This window comes from Meleagris gallopavo, chromosome 3 (genome assembly GCF_000146605.3).
Source record: "Meleagris gallopavo isolate NT-WF06-2002-E0010 breed Aviagen turkey brand Nicholas breeding stock chromosome 3, Turkey_5.1, whole genome shotgun sequence".
NCBI classification, from domain to species: Eukaryota; Metazoa; Chordata; class Aves; order Galliformes; family Phasianidae; genus Meleagris; species Meleagris gallopavo.
In genome coordinates this window covers 53,400,342-53,423,134 of record NC_015013.2, presented here as the reverse complement: position 1 = coordinate 53,423,134, position 22,793 = coordinate 53,400,342, and the positions used below count along the sequence as shown (strand labels likewise).

At 40.1% G+C, this 22,793-nt stretch overlaps 1 protein-coding gene across 1 annotated transcript; it reads right to left on the bottom strand.

Annotated features, from left to right (window-relative positions):
* Positions 1 to 1,255: 1,255 nt before the first annotated feature.
* On the bottom strand, positions 1,256 to 20,073 carry LOC100545932 (dystrobrevin alpha; the record flags this gene model as incomplete). The annotated part of the gene is made up of 7 exons (XM_031552951.1): positions 1,256 to 2,374; positions 4,207 to 4,287; positions 8,371 to 8,495; positions 10,839 to 11,005; positions 13,552 to 13,657; positions 18,295 to 18,449; positions 19,980 to 20,073. Coding segments are annotated over 7 exons (828 nt in total), but the record flags the coding sequence as incomplete, so codon positions are not given.
* Positions 20,074 to 22,793: the final 2,720 nt, after the last annotated feature.

Sequence of the window (22,793 nt, the reverse complement as noted above, 5' to 3'; positions counted from 1 at the left end):
CTTCTAGTCACGGAACCGGGCCGAACCAGCCCGTAAACCGTTGACACCACCTCAAACCTGTAATTCAATAGTTTAAAGGAGACTGAAAGAGGTTGTATCCATTACTATGCTAGTGATAGATAGCAGCTGGGGAACAAAAGAATCCAAATAGGGAAGACATTGTTAATTCAGCTAGGGATAGAGTTATTCTTCTTGACTAGACAGAAGATTCTACAATGCTCAATCCACCTGTTTTTGCTTAACACATTCAGCTCACTGGGTTTCTAAGAGCAATGCCTACTCTGCAACAGTGTTCTGCTGCCCTTTAGTTAATCAGAGATCACAAAAATAAGTGTGAGATTAAAAACAATAAAAATATTAGCCGGTAAAAAACAAATCAGTTCTTGCAGTGTTAGTCACTTATTAGCTGTCATTACAACAAATGTCTATCATTTGGTATTTGGGAGAAGATCAGTGATTTTTTGTTCCTTCTTTACTAAGATAAGTGCTTTAAAGTACTTAAGCTGTACAGACAGGAGTAAAGGACTCAGCTGAGCACACTGTACTGTTGATAGCAATTTGCACACCGCGTAAATTTAAAAGAAAGGCAATTGTTATGCCAAACTTCTCATTAACACTCCCTCATGGACATCATGGCTCAAACTGAGCAAGCAGACTATGATGCAGAAGTGGACTGAAGAAACTAAGAAGCATCTCAAAGAAAGCATAAATCTGACTTCCTTTGTGCTTTGGAACAATTGTGTATCCACTCAAAGCTCAGTTAAACTGCAAATAACATATCATGTTTAGTCTCCTTTCAGCTGTTCCCACAATTTATCATTATATTTGCTAGTTATCAAAGATCTTGTCTTAATAAGATTCTAAGATTCTTCTTCCCAGTTCTTTTCCCTTGTCCACCCAACAATTCAGAAATGAAGAGCATGGTTTGCTGCATTTATGCTACCATATTCATTTCTAGCAGCAGAGTGACTTGGTGTGCTGTATTCAGCATTTCCTGCTACAGAGAAAGACTGGTTGTGAATGGCAATGCTCTTATGTGAATGCAGCTATCTGAAACAAATACCACAGGAATGCTACAAATGAGAGTTTGTGCCAACTCTCTTTTGCATAAACTATCTAATTACATAAAAACTTTCTTCGAAGCTATCTGAAACCACTAAACTAGAGTGCAACACACATTAAAGTAACCATAAGTTGTCTGCAGTGAAAACAGATAGCAGATTTACCCTTGATTATGTTCAGCCAGAAATTCTACCCTAGATTTGTACAATTTTTATTATAACATGAATCACTGAGCATTTAATATGAAATCAGCAGAACTGCAAACAAGGCTGTCAAAGTCTGTTTCTCTGATGTATGAGAGGATGAGCTTCCACTAATGAGGCCTGATTCTCCCAGGGCAATAATAACAGTAAAACCTACAAGAACGAACGAAGATACTGTTATTAGTCTAATACAGATTGAAGAAGTTGGCATTTAGGAAAAAAGTACCTTTGTCTCAGTACTTTCTCACTGAATTATAGCTAATCTCATGCACTAATCAAAGATGAAAAAAAGAAAGGCTGTTATACTCCACAATAAAAACTTGGGAAATTGTTCTTATCCAGTTGGGTACTTTTACCGAACATGAATTTGGCTCTCCCTGCACGTCACTACAATGAGAGAGAATGTTGGGAGAAGAGCATCAGCCAGAAGCACTGGTCCACCTCTGAAGCTCCCTGAGTAACTGGAAGGTTTTCACTAACTTCAGGAGGATATACACCTGCCTTTCTGTGGCCATTTTGAAAAGCAAAGCAAAGTGGTTCAGGGAGGGTTATTGACAAGCAGCACTAACTGCTGACCGGTAACTCGCAGCAGCAAGAGTTGTGGACAAGGGAGGGCAGGCTGGCTGTGGGACTTGGAATCGCTTCCAGACTCTTCTGCGAGCCTCTTTCATGCCTCTGTCAGGAATACACCCGGGAAGTCATGCACTGAAGATCCAAACATAGAGGTGCATTTTTTGGCTTTCAAAAACAACGTATCCAACTTCCTCCAGATGCATAATATTAATCCTACGTGAAAAGGTGAAATGAAAGATTAGTGCTGTGCGAAAGCAAGGAAAGTTGGCAAAGCCCACAGCCAGCAGGAAGTCTAATCAAAAGAATAATTAGAGCCGTAAGAAATCCTCTAGCCCGCCAGAGTCCTTCCTTAAAGACTATCTTTAGTAATTGAGCAGAATTGCTAATGATTTAGTGCATGAGCTACAGAACTACGGCAGTTAGTGGGTTAGTGCTCTCATACTGACCGTGAATTGTTGTGAAGCTGATTTACATACAGCCTTATAAGAGAATGCTCATCAGCCACAGGACTGGCTACACTTATACCCCCAAGTAACCTGAATGATTCAAACAATGAAACCTTGTTAATACTCCAAAAAGTAAGCACAGATGATAGTGTGTTCACAGTAATTCTTCAAAATAAATGCAACTTACAACCACTTAGAAAGAACACTGACTTGATGGTTTGTAGGTGTTTGTTATTTTTTTTCCTAAATAAATAGATGCAAATGAAATGTATACAAGTTAAAATAATGACAATAAGCTGTGAAGCTCTTAAAATGCAGTTAGGGAAATGAAACAAAGGTTACAATAGCACTTATTACGCAGAATTGTTTTATATATCAGGGTATTGTTAGCTCAAAAAAAAGCCAGAACCAACCATTGCATCATGGAAACTTTCATGGTATAAGGACATCACACTGCGTGCTTAGAGTACCTATAGTTGTGGGTTTTGCCTCCTGCCTTCAGGGGATTCTCCGTCAATCTTCCTCCAGGAGGAAAATAGTTCTAATGGCCCAGAGATTACCTACATTTAATCCTGACATTTAGGCAGTCAGCTGAACTACTGAAGAAGACAAAAGTAAAATTATCAGGAATTTTCCACATATAAAAAAATAAATGTTGCACAGAAAACTGTGCTGTAACTATTCCTGCAGGTTGCTGACATACATGGCAAAGCGTACTTTTTTTGAAAGGGACTTCTTGGGCATAAATAGAAGCAATAGCTATACTCTTAGAGAGCATTGCTTTTAATGACCTGTCTTGGAGAAGCCACAGATAAGATTATTCTGCCTTGCCCCAGAACATAAAATCCCATATATACTGACTCTAGAAACAAATCTGCATTTGCAGTCTCACTGTCTGCAGGCAGCAGACTAAGGGGCTGCTTTGGGGCCGGCTTTCAAAAAGCATTTCAGATGTACCCAGCAGCCTTCTGCACTAAGATAACAATAAGAGTATACAGTTTATAGCTCCTGGTACCAAAGTTCATAAATCAAAGTAGTAACCAAAATCTTTACTTTGACATTTCAGTGTTGTACACTGAAAATTTCTATTCTGTGTTAGAAAAGGTATCCATGCATACCCAGAGATTGTGTTTGGTTATTAGGGAACACTAAAGCACTGACAAATACAGCAAAGGACCAGGCAATAAAATGCACCTGAGGCAGACGTATCACTCATCTTCCCCAGTATAGCAAGATGTTATTTTTCTGCCACTTTTTCATCCATATACATTGTTAAGCTTACACAGAGATTGGGTGAAAAAGCCAGCAAATGCTACACATGTATTTTGGACATATGAGCCAAAATACTGGGCCAAAATGTACACACACAGCTGCAAGCACCTTTTCTTTGGGATTAATGTTGCTAATCGCTCTTCTCTGTATTGTTTCCCAAACACTCACCATATTCCAAGACAGCCCTTTCTCTCCTGTAACCTTTAGAGAAAATCTGAATGGCTTAACAGAAGGAAGGATGCCTTGCTATGTTGTGAGAATGAACACATTTTCCCTTTGTTCATACCACATCTTGCAGTATGATGCAACCACTCCTCGTAGGTAATGGTATGTCCCAACTTCTGTACCCAAAGTGCTGCAACATCCACAAAATGTCTACAGAGGCTCATTCTCAGTCTCTGTCAGTGGATTACTGAGTTGCATTTGAGCATATTCAGTAGAACTTAAGGGTCCAAATAAGAACCAGAGCTCTGCATTCAATTGTGAGGAGTTTGGAGTGCCCCTTCCCCATCTCTCCACCTGGATATCTGGATACTTTTCTGCTCACATCTGCTAATTTTATTTTGCCTTTTTTTGAGGAGGGAAATTAGAAGTGGAAACCTCTACCACTCTCATATAGTGATTTAACATAAATTAAAGTAACAACTCACCTTCTGTTGGCAAAGGGACTTCCTGAGGGAACTGAGTGGGAGAAGAGTGTGTCGTTCATGCTGGTTACAGGTCGGGGGGGCCTAAAAGAAGGTAAAATATCTAGTTGCATTCATCTGGTACAGAATAATCAAACAGCAACAGTATTTACAGATAATTAAATAAGTTTCTTGTTTAAATTAACAATAAGGCCGGCATCGTCTGTTTTAAGTAATAGTTCAAAATTAAAGATGCTGTGGTTTTAACCAAAAGTTGATAAAAACACATCTTATGTAACGATCTAGTAGGAAATAATAGTTTTATGTGTTCTGTTGTGAGTTTTAAGCAATTCTCTTGATTTTATTCCCGATTTGGCAAACTGACTCTTTCCAGAGCTTGTAGTTTGTGGTGCCGACAGTGCGTTCAACTAGCCAGGCTGAGCACCAGCAGCAGATTAGCTGTGGCAGCATGGATGTTTGCATGAGGCCATTGCCAATAAATTACACAGCTTTTCTCAGATTTATCCACAGCTTATTCCCACAGTGACCACAGCGTATCCATACCCCTCAGTGTCCCATAAAATACTTGTAGTACAAAACTGCCTTAAGTGCAAAGCTTTTCAACTGGTTTATTAAACCCCTAAATCAAAATTTCAAATCAGTTTCTAGTTTAAAAGGACCTATTAATAATGATGGTTTTATTATTACATTTTTTATTTCCCACTCTTACTAAAAATGAAATGAGAAAGAATATTTCCTCTGCTTTCTTTTATTGTCTCCTCTTAAAAACATTTTGTGCCTAATCTTTTTTTTTTGTGTCCATCAAAGCAAATTTTTCTCTTCTTAATAGACTTCTTACACAACACTAGGCAAAAGATAAGGATGCTTTGGAAAGAATAGAAAATATGATAGTAAATCACAGGGTTTTCAGGTATAAGCAGAACCTGAAATCATATACAGACCAGGCTGTAAACTGCCTGGATTTCAAGTGTTAAATATTATTTTCTGTAAACTACTTCATCAGAGCTAGGAAGAGCTTGGGTGAGGCCATGATGGATGATTCCATAATAATGGCAAGGTCTCTGTAGGATGAGCCTTGTGATACAGAGATTTGAAAAGAAACTTGGAGAGAATACTTGGAAACTAACAGGTAAGCAACTGGTGATTTGTTGGCTGGGAACCGTAATTATTTAGGAGCAACTACTGTTCTGCTGCTTTCTCAGTTTTCACAGTGTAACAGCAAATACATTCAAACTCTTAACTGGGCAGGAGCCAGCCTTTCTGAAAGATGGGTCTAGCCCAAGGCTGTGCAGTCCTAGATCCCAAAGAGGACAGGAGAAGAGGCTGTCTTCCAATGCTCCCATAGAGATCTCCCATAGAGAGGAGACAGGAGGGGTTTGGCAGAGCTTGAGTTCCACTCTGCCTGGTACTCCATTCACTCTCCTTCTGATTGTGTGGAAGTGGGTACGCTGCATCCACGAAATTCAGTAGATCATTACATCCATGCTTCAGGTTCATGTCTTTTCTAAGTTTTATCTCAAAGTCAGGGTGTAAGGGAAGGTTTCTTAATCCTAGAAAAGTTCTTTCCTTTCAATATGTCTTTGCATTCACAGACAATGATTGTGTTGCAGGCTCCTATAAAAAGTTAGGGATTGCTAATGAGATCATGGAATTTTCTCAAACTATTTTCCTCCAACAAGTGTACTAAAGAAGAAAAATACTCACCAAGTATCTCTTTTGCAGCCAAAATGAAATGGAAAAGAGAAAAATAATTAAATTGCCAGTTCGAAAAATATGTGATTTAAGTACAGCATTGGACAATCTCCCTTCCTATGACTCTGATTTTGTAAAAACCAAGACAGCCTCTATGCATAAAAGGTCACTGACGCTGCTTATATATGCAGTTACTCTTGTGTATAGATGCTTCTAAACTCCAAGGCTTTGCTAAACTTTTATGACTAACATTTGTTCGTCAATTCTTATATTAAGAAAATTTAAAATGAATCTGAGCTTTCCCAAGTCATGTTTCTGCACGGTTGATGCCCACTGTCACATTCCTCAGGTTTAACTTAAATATCAAACGGATGTTCAAACACACCTACACAGACCTATAAAAGTTGGTGATGTGGTAAAACAAGAACCGTATCTCTTGTGGTAAAACAAAGGAACACTATTACCTACTGATTATAAATGCAAATCTCTCAGAGGTTATTTCTAAACTTTTGAAAGTGAGTGATTATGCTCTCTGATAAAAGTGAACTCGTGATACTCAGTCAACTTTCTCAAGGAGGCAAAAATCACTTAAAATAACACAACCTAAAAATGCTCAATAATAGTGCACGCTATAGCCTAACATGTGACCATAGTAAAAGAAAAAAATAAGAACAGGAATTTTACAAAGTGCTCCTTGCTTGTCTAAACTATCCTAGTGATGTCAAAAATAATGCTCCCACTGGCTTGGATGCAAACAATGTTAGGACACTGCAGAATGTATTTGAAAATCCCTCTGATCAAGCCACTTGTCTCTGCAGACTATGGTGCCTTTTTTGTTGCCAATTTATCTTAGCTATAGAAGAGCAAAATCTCCCCTTAGTAATTTCTCCATCAGATTAACTACACATTGAAAACTATTCTAAATGAGCCTTAGATATATTTCTTAATTGAAAATCTTGTGTGGCTCCAGTAAAACAGAAAAATCCTGCCACCCTTCTGTCTGCTACCACTCCTAAGTGAAAGAACGATAAACAGCAAAGACAGTATAGTAATGCAGAGAGTATTTGTCCTCATTTAAGGAAGAAACTACTAAAAAAAGGATATGTTTTGTTGCCAGAATTCTTCCATTAAATGCACGTATAAAAACCTTTTTGCCTGGATTCTCGCCCAGAGCTGTTTCTCTCAACTTCCATTATGTTTAAAAATAAAAATCACATTGGCAAGAAGTTATTCTCAATGAGGTGCCGTGGCATATTTCTCCCCTCAGTTAATTTCTGTGAATTATGCTGTAGATCATGCTACCTTCACAGCTTACAGGTTTTTCACTCACATCCCATTATAGCCAATATAGCTATATTGCCTTCAATCTACGGATAAAGAGAAATTCGATCATAAAACAAAATAGATGGTGGCTCATTCTCACATCCAATCGCTCTAAATTATGCCCATATAGCTAGGAAGAAGGGAAGGTGTTAATTTTGCAGCAAAGACTTGGAACAGATCCTAATCAATTACAGTACCTTCCTCTTCCCTTACCTAACTGCACTCAGCCCATTCACAGCAGTCCAGCTTTTACTTGCTGCCATCTTTCAACATGCCCTGAGGCCTCAGAGGCCCTCAGCCACCAGGGAATGGAGGCTTCTGTTTTGGTTCCATGCTTCCTGGCTTTCCAAATCTGCCTTGAGACATGAATGGCCCAATTCTGCCCTGTGACATTACCACTGCCTCAACCAGCACAGCCAGGCTTTCACACCAGGCAGGGCAGAGTGATAGTTCAGCAAATCCATCTCTGGCTGATGTGCTCCAAAGAGCACCTCCACGAGGAGCTGTGCAGGCAGTAGGTGACAGCTGAGCCTTACAGCAACTTGGCACTGCCTAGCTGCCAGGGCACCTTTAGTCTAAAGAACTTTTAGGCCTTGGAAGACTTCTAAAACTACACGAGGAAGGATATAAAAATGTAAAGATAACAGGCCCATCAATTAAAGATGGAACTTATGCACTCATACAGCTGGTCCTTGAGGTCAGTTGACTTTGCAGCTTCACTGAAGTCAGTGAGAACTTTGACACTGAATTAAAAAAAAAAACAGTCACTCTACTTTTCTCTGGTGGCTTGTGTCACTGCCTTCAATACACTGAGCTTAGGTGCCTACAAACTAATGTTCTAAGCATGAACACATCCCAAAGTTCTGAAACTGTATGAAATTGCATCTTCTCTACTTCTGAAGGGAACAGGGACATATCACCATTGTGTCCCATACTTGATTATATGTACATATTTCACCAACCTTCTAGTGAAGACACACCAGAAGCACATTTCTGTACTAATTATCTCTATCAGCAGATTTGCACTTGTGATGCATTGAACTTGGTAATGACACAGCTGCCTCCTGCTCTATTCAGAGCTATACCATCTAGACAAGGTGTTAGCAAGCCCCACAACAAAGCTTACTTTCTCTAGAGCACACAGGTACTTACACAATATGAGCCAGGTTTAGAGGTTTTTCAGGCTGGTCAGGGAACATTGGGTGCAAAGGTTCACGGCTGGAAGCACAGCTTAAAGACTTGCTAAGTGCATTAGTTAGCTTCTTAGCAGGTGATTTCTGGGAGGAACAAGGAAGGTAGAGGTAATGTGGACAAGTAAGGTGCAAATTGTTTCTGCTGTAGGACGCACAAAACAACAGGAAGCTCTACTGCTTACATCAATATGACTGACATTCTCCCGTCCCCTCCCGCCCCACTCTGGTAAGCCAAAGATCGTTCAGATTGGAAAAAAGATTGCTCTTACCTTCAGCTGCCTTCAGAGAAGGCTCTGGGGGGGGTATATCTATACAGACAGGTGCAATTGCCATGGGTCCCTGCAATGCCGTGCTCAGAAAAAACTGAAGGTAGGGCAGTACAAAGGGAGGTCTCTCAGGCTGGAGCTGGTCGTAACTCACCAGCTGGCAACGTGAGCTGAACCCATTTGTTTGTGCCTGTCTGTATCATTTACTGTACAAGACACCATCCACTTTCTAGCTGGGGGCCAGGTACAGAGTTGCTACATTCTTTCTCCTTTTCATAAGCGTTTCCCTCTTCAGCTCAGCACCTTATTGCTATAAAGCTCATCTTAACCTCCCTGTTACACTGGTAAATGAACCAGGGCATGGGAAATTTCACACAAATCTGGCCAAAATCGTACCAGCAGCATGTGAGAACATACTGTCTTTGCCACCAAAAGACTGGAAGGCTCTGTGCAGAAAGCATGAGTTCCAGCCTCAAATCCCACTTGTCTTCAACAGTACTCATCTAAAAAATCAACACACTCTGCTTTAGTTTTGTTTGAGCACCCTTGCAGTTGAACCCTTTTCTAAACATAAGCTTGGAGACTGAGGATCTCTTTTAGGCTTTGTGAGAGATTCTTTGGGAATCCAATTCACTTCTCTGTGACTCAGCTTCTCAGCCAGTTAAACCCGGGATGATGATCCTTACAACATTCCCTCCCCCACAAAAAAAAAAAAAACAAACAGCTCAGCAGGATGAAATTTAAAAGTGCTTTGAGAAACTAGCAAGAGAGGTATTGTATCTGTGTACATGCATACCACATGAAGTTATCACTGTAATCAATCATAATGAAATATTTCTACTACGCAATTCCAACCTAAATATATAAAGTTCAGGCTTTTCCTCTCATATTATAAACACAATTTTACTCGGATCAGTTGATCTCCACCATGTATATTAACACCTTTAACCTGCATGTGGAGCTTGATATAGATTTATTATAGATAACATAAACCTGTTTTGAACGAATGCTAATGATCACTATAGAAAGACTATTTCATACAAAGAAAATGTTTGTTTCTGACTATGAGACATTTGAAACCATAAGGTATAGTCATGTTTTGTCTTCTGTTGAGCAGAAATCTTATGTGTCAAAATGATTTCTTGCCTATAACTACAGTTCTCTTGCTACAGCCAAAAATGGTTTTACAGCACAGATTGCTGTAAGTGGAGCCAGAGCTAGGTAGCTGGCATTCCCTTATTCAGAGACCAAGCTCAAGTCATTGTGTCTATGCAAAAAGCAGCAATTAAGACCCACAAAAACATTCCCAGATCTGCTCTGAGGCAGAGCGGGGCCATGTGACTAGCATACAGAGCAAATCACATCAGATTTAACCCTTTCTGGCTCCACCAACAGTAAGACTGCTGCTTTATAGATGTTAAGTTTCAGAGCTTTGTTAAGAAGCATACAAAAAGCACTGTATGCATGTAAATTGTTGCCTCACTTATCATTTTCTTTTATAACAATTATGCTTTTGTTGTATTTGAGATCAGCCAGGACTTGTCTGCTCGTCTCTGGCTAAGCACCCTGAAGGATGGGGAGGCTCAGGGACCAAGGGTTGTTTGCAACCATGGGAGAGTGCAGCCACCACACCTGATGCCCTGAAAAGGGTAAGGTAGCTGTCAGTGCTTCTGTGGCAGCTTAGAAAAAGTATTTAATGATAAAAAGGCCAAAGTCTGCCTTTTTCCATAATAAACACTGCCATGTGTGGATCTAAGCCTACGACCACGCTCAAATCTACCATCCCAGGACCACCCCAAAATCTACATATATTCTGCAGCCATTTGGATGAAAATACGGATGAGCCAGCGTTAAGCCACTTCACCTACAGAGAGTCAGCAGTGCCCAACAGAGACAGCTGGGGACAGTCCCATGGGAGCAGGAGGACTTACTGTGCGGCTGGCGCTCTGCTCCGGGCCCCCGGCGCTGCTGGCCTGCAGCACAGCTGTCACACACGCACCCTGAATCCACGCTCCAGAAAGTCTGCTCCTATCTCTGTGCTCTCCCGCCAGTTCCCTGGGTGCAACTTCCCCGACAGGCTGCTGATCCCAACCGGCAGTCCCTGCCGGGAGCCCCCACTCCAAGGCAAAGCGCCCGCGGTCAGGCGCAAGCCTCCCCTTACCCATGACGTGTACTCTTTCATTTGGTGTTGGTTGCTGTGGGAACCGCTGGCATGGCCTCTCCAGAAGCAGTCCTGACAGAGCTGGTAATTGTGGCATTGCTGGCAGCGGTAGCGGAACCCCATCATGCTCTCGCTGTGGCAGTAGGAACACTCAACGGGATGGAAGACTGTGGGAGAGAGACGCCAAGCTTTATCCCAAGCAGAGAAACCCAAAAAAAGCTGAAGCGAAAAATCTCTGAATGGAAGAGTGAATCTTTTTTTCTCCCTAGGAATCTGTGACATCAGGAGCCGTCTGTAGCTCTGACCCATTGAGCTCTATGCACAAAAACTCATGTGCCCATCCATGAATCTGGCCTGAGCCATGAGCCCTAAGCCCCTGACTTCTGCTGGACAGATTCCTGTGTCTCTGCTTGCATCAGCAAGAAATATGTTCAAACTGTATCTAAGAGAATATAGAGGAAATACACAAGTGAGATAATCCCCTGCAGCCTTCGGCTACTCTGCTGGGGGAAGCTGAATGTTTTGCTGTGCCATTAGGAGGTACAGCAACGCGTCCCAGAGAAAATGTCAGGCTTGCTGCCAGTTACTCCAAGCACTCAGGCATAAAGTTGTCCTTTATTACCTCTGTCTCATCTGTACAGCTGATGTCACTTAGGCATACAGAATTACACATTTGGCTTTGGATGTCTTATTTTGGAAATGTGGCCACTGAAGGGACCAGCTTGGTCCTGGTCTCTGCTCCCCTCAGAAGCAAGCAGCAATGAGGATTCAAGCACTGAGCGCACTAAGGCACCAGTCAGGACATTCTGAACCCCTCTCCTGGCACTTCCGCTGTGTTCTTCTCTCCTCATTGCACCATGTGCCATACTTATCATAAGACACTGTACTTCTCTTTCTAACCAAACACCTGCTCTTCTCTCGAGAGGTTCAGTCTGGGAGGATTTAGATCAGTCTAGGTGTCAGAGTTTCATTTCCTTGCCAGAATTTTGCAGTAGGAAGGGTTTGTGCTCAAGGCTGGGAAACTGTGCAAAGCCAATAAGGGACAGGGATAGATGAGGAGAGCAGGAGGAAGCTGAGGGATGACAAGAACTGGAGGAAAGTGGGGTTGACTGCTGGCTCTGTAGCCAAGGAGAACTTAAGACTGTCACCTCATCCACCTTCATGCCTTTAAGAAGACGTACAAAGTCCTCTGTCTCCTGTTATCACCAAAATGGCTGGACATCTCGACTTCCTCCAGGCTCATTTACTTGTGAAAAATACACGATGAATATTTTATTTCCCAACAGTGTGAGTATATATGATTTGTTCTGCTTTCTGAGCCTTGCTTCTTTACCCCTGCACTTCTCAAAGCTTGAGTTATGCTAGAGGCAAACCTTCTGAGAAGCAGGAACACAGGAATATTCAACAAGCCCCTTACATAGCAACCTCAGAGGCAAAACACTGGGCTGAAAAATTATTTACAAAAAATCTATTTATAAAGCATAATTAGTATTTTAACATTGATTTTGTTTTGGTATAAACTTCTTCCTTTCCCTTTTTCTAGGTTTAACAGTACTGGAATAATGTCTGTCAGCATGATTGCCTCCTGATGCCAGTGAGCAAGAAATGCCCCTTTACTGAGAGCAAGTACACCTAAACAAGACAGGCATTCCTTGTATTGTCTTTTTTCGGTCTATTTAATATTGGCAGTGTTGGTCATTCTGGACAGCAGCAGCATGTTGGTTTGGAGATGAGAAACTCTTCCAGAAGCACAAAAGGAACTGTAAAGAGTTTGTGGGGTGCAATTTAGTGGCTGCTCACTGAAAAGAGAAGGCAGACTTTCCAGTTCTGCCCTTGCACTTTCAGCATGGCAGCACTGTCTGTGTCCTAGAGAAATCATACATGAAGGGTTTGGCTGGAGGACTTCACATTTGTGAGCGTGGACTATTGCCAAGGTGCTCAAGGAGTTTTAAGTCTGACAGACGTTTCTGTCCAGAGATAAACAACGTGTTCAACGCAATAACCAAAGTAGCTAATCTTCATGGTCCTTTCCCGTCTTAATGTCTGTCATCTACTCATTTTGGGGAAGGACAATCCTTATGGAACAAGAGCCATCTGATAGTTAATCTTCATCTTCCATGCAAAAAAAAAAAAAAGTAAGGATGAATCTGCAACTTCCTTGCTACTTTTCGCAGTATATTGCCTGGCAGCATAGGTATAGGAGGAGATCCTTCCTAAGGACCTCTTGGTATTCTGCACTGCACTGCCCTTCTCTTGCCAAGAATATCACGTGAACGGAAACTGCCAAGATGTTTCTCCACTACTGCCATATGTCACAGCTAATAAAAGCTGTGGCCTTGAAGTTTGTGAATGGATCAAATCCTATCATCCTTTGCTTATCCAGAGCACAGGAGAAGTGGACAAGATCAGGATAATTTCCAGAGCACAGCAAAACATCACCACAAAATCACAGGACTTTAGGGGTTGAAAAGAACCTCTGGAGATCAACTAGTCCAACCCCTTTGCTAAAGCAAGTTCCCTAGAGTACAGTAGCCTGTTTCTGGCTGAAAGACCAACAGGATTCTTCAAGTAATTTACCAGTAAAAATAGCACATGGAATTAATGAATGCAGTACAGTAACTCCTATAAAATCAACCAGAGAGTGAGAAAATCCTCACACAGAAGCTTACTCTAGTAATGTGTTTTTCTTTTTTTGGAAACAGCTCTTACTTACCATTTTCCACATTTGCCAGCCGATGGAGAAGTGGTAACCACACCAGACACTGTGGCGGAGGATCAGACATGAGAGTATCCAAGAAAGTGTTTAACGTGACTTTTTTCTGCTCAAATAAGAAAACAAACATGCACAAAGAATCAGTAATCAGATGTATCAACATGATTTTATCTTGTCCTTAGAGAAACACTTGGGAACAAGCTTCAGACACTCTTTATTTGTAACCTTGGTTTACTGAAAAAAACAACTGACACTAGGAAAGATGGACTGTTTTTAGGAGTCAGAATTTGTAATACTAATACTTTCATGAAGCTGGGTTGGAGATTCCTAGTTCCCACTTATTAGAAGAGTCTTCTAAAGTCATCCCCTGAAGATCCTTTGTGAATAAAGTTCACAGTTACATTCTCACATGTTTTGACTACCCTCTAAAAATACAAATGAATGTAGGGTATTGCTGTGCATAGTTAATAGTCAGCAAAGAATGGCTGATAGTTCAACAAAGAAAAAAAAAAAGACAAGGGAGTATAAGTTCAGAGAACAATGAAAGATATGGGCAGAGCATCACAGCAGATTGTGTCATAGCCTTTGGGCCATGGCAAGTGGCTGTGGGAGTGCTCTGACCATGAAAACATTAACTCTCTATACCTATAAACACTATATCTTTCAAAGAGACTTCAACTCCAAAATATCCTCGTTGATTTAACAATCTAATATCAGGCCTTAAGTTTCTTAGATGTCTGGAGTCACGCAAACCTTAGTTCAGTAGTTTTTTCAGACCTACAGGTGATATTTCAGCTTCAGATATCTATTCCATCAGTCCTTTCACTTTCCTATGTAGTACATTAGCTACAGGAAGAGTACTAAAGTACACAGCTACTGGTTGGTCAAAGAGAGGGAGTCCTTAAGAAACCAGAAACCGAGCCTTCCTTTAAAATAAGATTAAGATAAAAAAATACTGAGTCCTCTTGAGAATATGTGCAGGTGTAATTTATAGGCATACATATTTAAGTGGCATCCCCAAATCCAAAGGGATTGCTAAGTTTTCATATTTGATTGGGTAAGCACAGCCTTAACTTGCTGGAGAAGAGTGGTAACCCTCATCAGAAAGGAAAACAGCAGCTATGCAGTGACATATATTATCTTCATGCATAGTGGAGTGCTTTTAGGAGTTGAAATTTCCAGATGGAGTGCCTTAGCTGCATTTAAATACAATTGCTGTGAGATGTAAAGAAAATCAATATTTCTCCTATACACCAAGTGATCAATGGAAAACTGCACTCTGGAGCAATCTCAAGGTTGAAATACTGCAAGATATTGAGAAATATCTTAGGGTTTCTATCCCTAAGATAAGAGAAAATACCTTAGGCTATTTGTGAAAACAGTCTTGATTCTTTAAAGAACACAAGTAGCTGGAATATGAGATTTAACTCTTAATGAAATACAGCCTTTTCCCTGCCATGCTTGCAGTATGGAAGTCCAAACATACAGTCTAGTAAGGGTAATTAAAGCTCTGCCAGTCCCCCAAGCCAGCTTATGTCAATGCACTATCACTTTAGGTACCACCTGCTTGTTGTATGGATGACCTCCCCAGAGTGGATGAATGAATCTGGGAATAGAGGGGTCCTCCAGTGCCTCAGCTGTAGGGCCAAGCAGAACCTGTCTCCTCTCTGCTCTTGCTGGGAGGTAAGTTGACAGTGCATCCATAAGTACTCTAAGCAAGCAAATCGATGGGGAGACAAGAACAGCCCTTCCACAACAGATACAGCTTTTGCATGCAACTATAATTTCAAACAGTGGCAACTAAAACAACTTAGCTTCACCGATAGCTTTACAGCCTGGAGGAGCCATATGGAGGAGTGACCATTCCTCTGATGATCACTGGTTTTATGGATTAGAGAGAGCAGTGGCCCTTGAAAGGGCACTGGCAGAACAATTTCCATACATTTTAGAGGACATGCTTCCTTCTGCAGTTTTTATCAGCTGCTAGGAAAATAGAAAGAGAAAGTTGTTTTCTAAATATATATCACATGCAGATGGAGTCTGGATTTGTGGAATAACACTTAGCCAAGCGATAAGAAAATGAAGTTAGTGCCTATTTTTTTTAAGTTTGGGATAAAAAGAGAAATTAAAAATATGGCTTTTAGCATCATAGCACTTTTTAATATGAATACAATATAATATCACATTAATCCTACCCATGGGGGAAAGTGGTAGCTATAAAACTCCTTTTTGAGCCACAGATCCACATTCTGAAACATTAAATCATTTCCTCTGCCTGACATTTCCATAAATTCCATAAATTTGCTGATGAGGAAATGCTGTTTCTATTTTGATCAGTCATTCCCTCTAGCAGTGGTTCAAAGCAGAGGAATGCACATGGTTTAATCAAATGAATGAGTACAACGGGGAAGAAATAAACATTTCTGCAATAGGTAAATTCCTTTCAGAGGCAAAATGAAATGGATTTGGCATCACAAGCAGAAGATCATTCCCAGAATTCTTTATTTTCATGACATGTAGGAATCTGCTTATGGGGTTGAGCTGCTTCTGGTAGATCAAGATGAGAACAAATGGAAGTGGCTAACTGAGCACCCCAGCCCCCTGCATTATCACTCTGGGGCTGTGGGGAGAATGGCTAGAAGTAAACAGGCACAAAATGCATTGAAGTACTATGGAAAAAAAGATGACTCATGTAAATGTGTGCGAGGTCTCTCTTCTACAGCAGAATACGTGTACTGAGTCAATAACATGCCTGAATGCTCTGACCAAGGGAAGGCAAGGTCTACGCAAAGAAGTAGATATGTGTTTCTACGGATAAACAAAATATCAATTATTTTTTACACATTTTTTAAATGTTCAGAGACAGCCATCATACCATCAATGTAACTTCCTAGCTGTGGATAAAAAGAAAACATTCATATTGTTTGGAATCTGCCATCTCAATTTTTTTAGACAAAAAGGAGATGATCGAGGACTGTATTTTTTTGCAGCATTGTATGTACTGCAATGAAAAACATCAAATTGTTTGGAAGGCACTTAAAAACTGTTTTCAAAGAAGAGTCTGATTTATTATTACAACTTTAACCAGAAGCAGTAATCTTGAAGCCAGTCTCTGCTGAATGCTAAGCCTGAATTTCTTAACTACTACATCATATTCCAGTAGCTGAAGCTTAAAGTTCCCACTGGTTGCTGCACTGGTTGGCTCATGAAAAAAATTCCTGTTCGTTCCTAGAGACGACTGAATGAGAACTGCATAAAGTGAATCTAAGTGAATTATTGGACTAGATTTACAAGAACACTTGGCTGTCTAGAGATGCAGACCAGCAGCTTTGTAAATCCACTTTGTAGTGACATTACTCAGAGACCTGGCTTTAAATGGAGTCTGTCTAGTTTGGAACTAAACCTTCTAATGACCGTTTAGAGGATCTATCTTTCTCAAGGTAGCTTAATATGCCTGGTCCACTCTTATTTGGGTGCAGTGTCAATGAAACCCCCATTGCTCTCATGGCTACTTGAATAGAAAATGAGGCCTAAATGACATTATAAGGAAAAAGAAGAAACTAATTTTTGATCTTCATAGTATCATGTACAATGTTCAAAGTTTAAATGCTCTGTTGCCACGCAAGAACATTTTTCTATTATTTTAAATCAAAAATACCGAAAGTCAACTTTACTATGTAAATTCTTCAAGACAATATGAAGTGCTGTTTTAAATCTCCCACTGTGAAACAAGACTATTTTCACATATGCGAGCATTATCGCTTAAAATCATTTGGGAGATGATTCAATAAACGAATTTCAACAATATCTTTCAGTTGACTGGAGAGCCTACTGATTAGTGATGAAACTGAAGGAAAATAAAAAATGAGACTGTTTTGCATGAAAATGACACTATTCCTGCTCCATTCGTTCAACAGCATTCAGTTACACTTTAGTAATGAATGTAACGAAAAGGAAAATAACATTTTATTTCTAACATTTTCCCAGCTTCAGCATCTTCCCTTATACTAGATTTATAGCATTAGTCAGTGTGCTGCATAGCAAGTGCCACAGGACCTCTCTCCTTCCATTCTATTGGAGAAGTGGATACTCAGCCCTGATTATGGGAAATAAGAGTTTTATCTTAGCTGCTGCCAAAGTGGTGTATTCAGTGTGCCTACACAACCTGCTGAGGTGTGGCAAATCTTGTGCTCTCTTCAGGGTAACGTCACTATTTTCCTGATGGTATCTGTATGGAACTAAAGATTTTCTAGAACCTACTGAATTCCATTTTCAATAGATGCTGAAGACAAATATTTCTACTCCTTTGTAAACTTTTTGTGGATGCACACCGTCACTTGAAAAACATGTAGTTTGATTTTCTGATGAGAGTTGAGTAGTGAAGTTAAAGTTTCATATATGTTGCAGCAACAACAACTAACTGTAGTGGGAGACAGCATGTCTTGGGATATTCACATTAATTAGGAGTTTGCATTTAACTTCAATGATTAGATTCAGAATTTAGTCTCCGCAGGCTCTCCTGCTCTGAATTACTTTTTGGCAAAGCTGCTCTCTCCTTGGTGACTATGCAGGGAACCTATAGAGACTAGATTCCTGCAACGTGTAGCTAACCTGCATGCCAGAAATAAGCAAACTGAATCTCCATCCAGCCATGTGTTCCTCTATGTAAGAAAGGAGGAAAGCCTCAGCCTCCTCTGAGGTGTGACTGAAAGCCTGTGTCGAGGACACTCGTTCTTCATTTACCTGTTGTGAGAAACAAGATTTTGCTGATTGCTCAGTATAACCGAATGAAGGCCCTTCAAAAACAGCTGTGGGCAGCTTGAGAACTTCCCGCAGAAACAAGTCGTATTTGCCATAAACCATCACTCCACTGGAGTCTGAAATCATCGAGAATATATCTGAGGAGAAAAAAGACAAGAAAAGGACGCAGCAACTTCAGTTTGAGCTTCAAATTTGCTCTTAATTCAGTATTATCTGATCTGAAACAGAAGTCCTAAGCAACATGTTCTGCTTACAGAAACAGCCACTATTACCACATTTTAAATTATAATCCTACTCTGTAGAATATAAAGAGAATGATTTACATATAAAAAGAAGCTGATATTGATATGAAAATATTCCTGCTTTTTTTTCCATTGTGTGTGGTCATCTTCTAAGTGAAGTCTGATGCATGACATGAGGCAGCAATTTAATCAGATAAGAAGGATCTAATTTGACAAGATACGCAACATCAGCTTTTTTCCTACTGCCAGCTTACCCTGTCAAATTTAAATCTTCACAACAAGCTCATTAAGTTAATTAACACTGTTTTGGAGACACAAAACACTGAAGCTTTTTCAAATACGTTGCTTTCTATTCTTTTCTCTGTTTAACTTTTTTGTTCTCGTAGAAAAATATTGCATCGCGTTATTGCTCAGAGATGCAGGTTTCTGTTTTCTCAGCCACTGCTTTTCCTCTGGTTTCAAAGGATCCTAAGCCAATCATGGGATCATGGACTAAGGAATATCTATCATTTTCCAGGCTGTGATGTCAGCTGCTTCATTTCTAGGAAGCTGGAACGAAATCCCGGTGACAGAACTTTGAGACTGCTACTGGAAAAGTTAACATCATTCCCCAGTCTTCCACTGGATGCACTCTGCTCCTTATCCTTAAAACAGCCTAGAGAACACTGCTGAATTTACAGTGGCTCTGTATTTGAATCTCTACATAGAAACTGTATACTAAAAAACGGCACCAAATCTGGAAGACTAAATTTGCATCCGGAATTTCTACTGGCCCACTCCAACCAACAGCAATTTGTAAATTCCATTTTCTTTGGCTGCGGTAGAAGGCTCAGAGGAAACTGGAGGTTAATCTTAATCCCTTGGTAAAAATGTTTGGAAAATGTTCTGGACCTGAACTACAGACATCACAGCACTCAACATGAAGTCTTTCCTTGCCGCTGCATGTAAAATATATCTTAGCTGATTGGAAGCTGCAAATAAGTCCTGTGAAATGAGAATCCATTCTGCAGAATAGATAGAATTAATATGTGCCCTATAGGAAGAAATATAAATAGTGAGTAAATAAATTGTATTTCTAAATGCAAAATGAGATTTTTTTTTTTAAAGCCTAAGACATTGCTAAATGATTCATGATGAACATTTGAGGCACTTGACTATACTCTGCATTTAATCATCCCAAAGAAAAAAAATCAAATTTCACTAATCAGAGCCTGAATATATGCAATGTGGTCTCAAAACCATGAAATCTTCTGTGACATTCAGCCAAACTTCTAGCAGGATTTTCATGCAGGTGCACACAGTGCAAATCCCAAACCCAGCAATGAAACTATAAACTATCTTAATTCTCCTTCTCCTTGCCTGTACTATTGTATCTCCAAATAAAACAATGATTAACAGGTAAAAAATACCACCCAAAAGACTTACATCTTAATTTGTCCATTATCTTTCCTCCACAAAGAGTTGCCAAGGCCATTTTGACTGCAAAAACGGAAATTTTACCATGTCCTTCCCTGTTCAAAAATAGAAAGTAGACATATTTTGTAATGTGTTTATCATTCACACAACATATTGTAATACATAATTACTACATAAATACTATAAGGAAATTCACACACAAAGACTTTTGAAGTTATGCAGGAGCAAACATCAGTGCGTTGCTCTGTAAAGACCTCAGAAGTGATGCACAATGTATGCGACTCTCAGTATCAAGCTATTTATCCCATTATGCACTAAGGTGATCATCATTACTATGTGGCAGCAGTATTGAAGGACAAATTCACAGCTTCCCTCTTCTACTTGTTTCAGCACATTAAAGCATGCTACATGCTTTACAGCTATGTTCATTTTTTTAAATTCTGCTTTTTGTCAGAAAATCAACAAGAGATGCAGACAAAAAGAAATAAATTCACTACTTCAGTATTTAAGAAGTAAATCTTTAATATGTTCTATAGTACTGGCTTTGGTGCACATCTCCTTTTTCATTACATTGTGTTCCCTTTGCCTGGCTTCCTGAGATTAAAATCCCAGTACAGGACTTTCAGAATCTATTCCAGTTTTTGCATTTCCACTCTTCATTGGTTAGACTCTAATTTGTGCAAATAAATTGTGGCTACAGCTGAGAATTTGACCGTTTTGCACTCCTTTTTTGCATTATACCTTTCAGACCTCTGGGATATTTTTCTGCAGTGTTTTATCATGAGGTTTTTGCCTGCCTTTGAAGGAGTTGTTATGCTAAAGAAAAATAAATGCTAAGTAAAAGCAATAGGGTTATTAAGAAGCTACAGAAAAATTTGAAGAAAAAATGAAGCCCATGTGGAACTGCTTCAGGTTTAGACATTTTCCCCAGTAAATTTAGTTATGTTTACTAACAGGATTATACTCTTGAGTGGCAGACACATCAACTCGCCTTCAGCTCTCCATCCCAGAACCACTGGCGTTTCCCACACTCATATGGTACAGAACACAGGAACAGGAAGAATAAGATTTCATTTATCTCTTCAATCTCTTGGTTAGAATTGATAACTTCTGACACTGTGCTTTGTATCGGTCATTTGTATTCATAAAAAAATCAGTAGACCCAGTATACATTCAATTAGCCCTCCAAATATATATGTGCGTGTGTGTGCATACATATATGCACACGCATGCATAAGTAAATATGACTGATGAACAGAGAGGATAATGCAGCCTAAGACTTTCCAGTATCACTCGGATGCAGAAGTGCCCTAAGCTATTGCAAAGCACTACAGATGCCCTTGACTGGCAGCAGCAGGGCCTCGCACTGTTTGTGGCATAAAAGCCAATGCTGGAGCAGCGGCTCACAGCAGCATGAAGCCTTTCACTGAATGAAGCTTTAGGCTGGATAGAATCATAGAATTGCCCAGGATGGAAAAGACCTTAAAGATCTTCAAGTCCAACCGCAACCTAACCATACTACCCTAACTCAAACAAAAAATGCAGTAAGATATGAATTCTGCTAGTGGAAACGGGACAGGGCAGAAAATGTTTTGGTTTTATAAAGCACCCCTCTTCCAGAAGTTCCTCTTCAGTTCCCTGCAGAAAAGTGCTGGGAGCATTAATGATGGCCAAGGCAACTCCTGAAGCTGACACGCACTTAGCACCAGCATGGAAGAGAGTACTTAGAGAAGGCAATTGTGATCAGGTTAGTAAGGTTATCTCCTGCTGCTGGGGGGAAAAGGGCAAAAATAATACATGCTTTTAGACACAGAGCAGAGCAGAAGGTTTCTTCATTCAGTGTGTGCCTGGAGGAAAAGATGGCCTCTCTCCACAGCAGGGAAGTCCCCCACACTGCCTGATCAACTTTCCATCAACTCCTAATAGCAAAACTTCTGTACTTGTGGACTTCCTATCATCCACCTTACTAAGGGCAACAGAAGCAGTATTGTCAGAGGCTGTAATTACAACCTCCTAGGGCTTTTCCAACCTTGGTGATTCTGTGATTTTCACAAATGGTTTTCACGGACAAATTATTGCAACCAAGCATCATTCTTTCATTTAGGAAAGAAAAATTCGTAACAGCCAATTCTCTGCCATGCTCCTTTTTGCATGACTTCCTCCATGAAATCCAGCCTGACTGCATCACTTTCAATGATTAGCAAAGATGGACAAGAGGGCAGTTTTACACTTCACAGCTCCAAGTGGATGGCCAAGCAAGAATTTATATATCCAAACAGGCACTGAACATTTCTACATGTTGAACTCAATACGGCTCTAATATACGTCTGATTAAAACCAGGCATGACTATTTCTTCTTTACTCTGCGGAAGTCTAGCCCCTGCAATTAGATTTAGTTTGTTCATTGCCCAGAGCTCTCAGCTCTGTTCATGAGACAAACACGTCAAGGGACAGAAATATCTGCGATGTTCTTGTCACTTAAACTTTGCAGGGAGAACAGCTGTACTGCAATACTGAGCAGATGCTGAAGATGACCTAGAACAGATTATCTTATAGTCTACTTAATAAGAATCTTTTTAGGAGTTGCTTTATTGAATGAGGCTGACATTCCACTTAGTTGGCTGTCTGGGTTTTGACATGTCTTGGGATGAATTTTTCAGAGAGGTCTGAACTTGTCATGTTGTATAGCATCTGTGTGCCAGTGAATGAGGTATGCTATTATTTCATAAAGTCAACTAATCACTTGAGCCCTTGAAGCGAAACTATAGCCCAATTTCCATGTGACATTAAATAGCAAACCAGGAACTATTTTGTCCTTTTTTT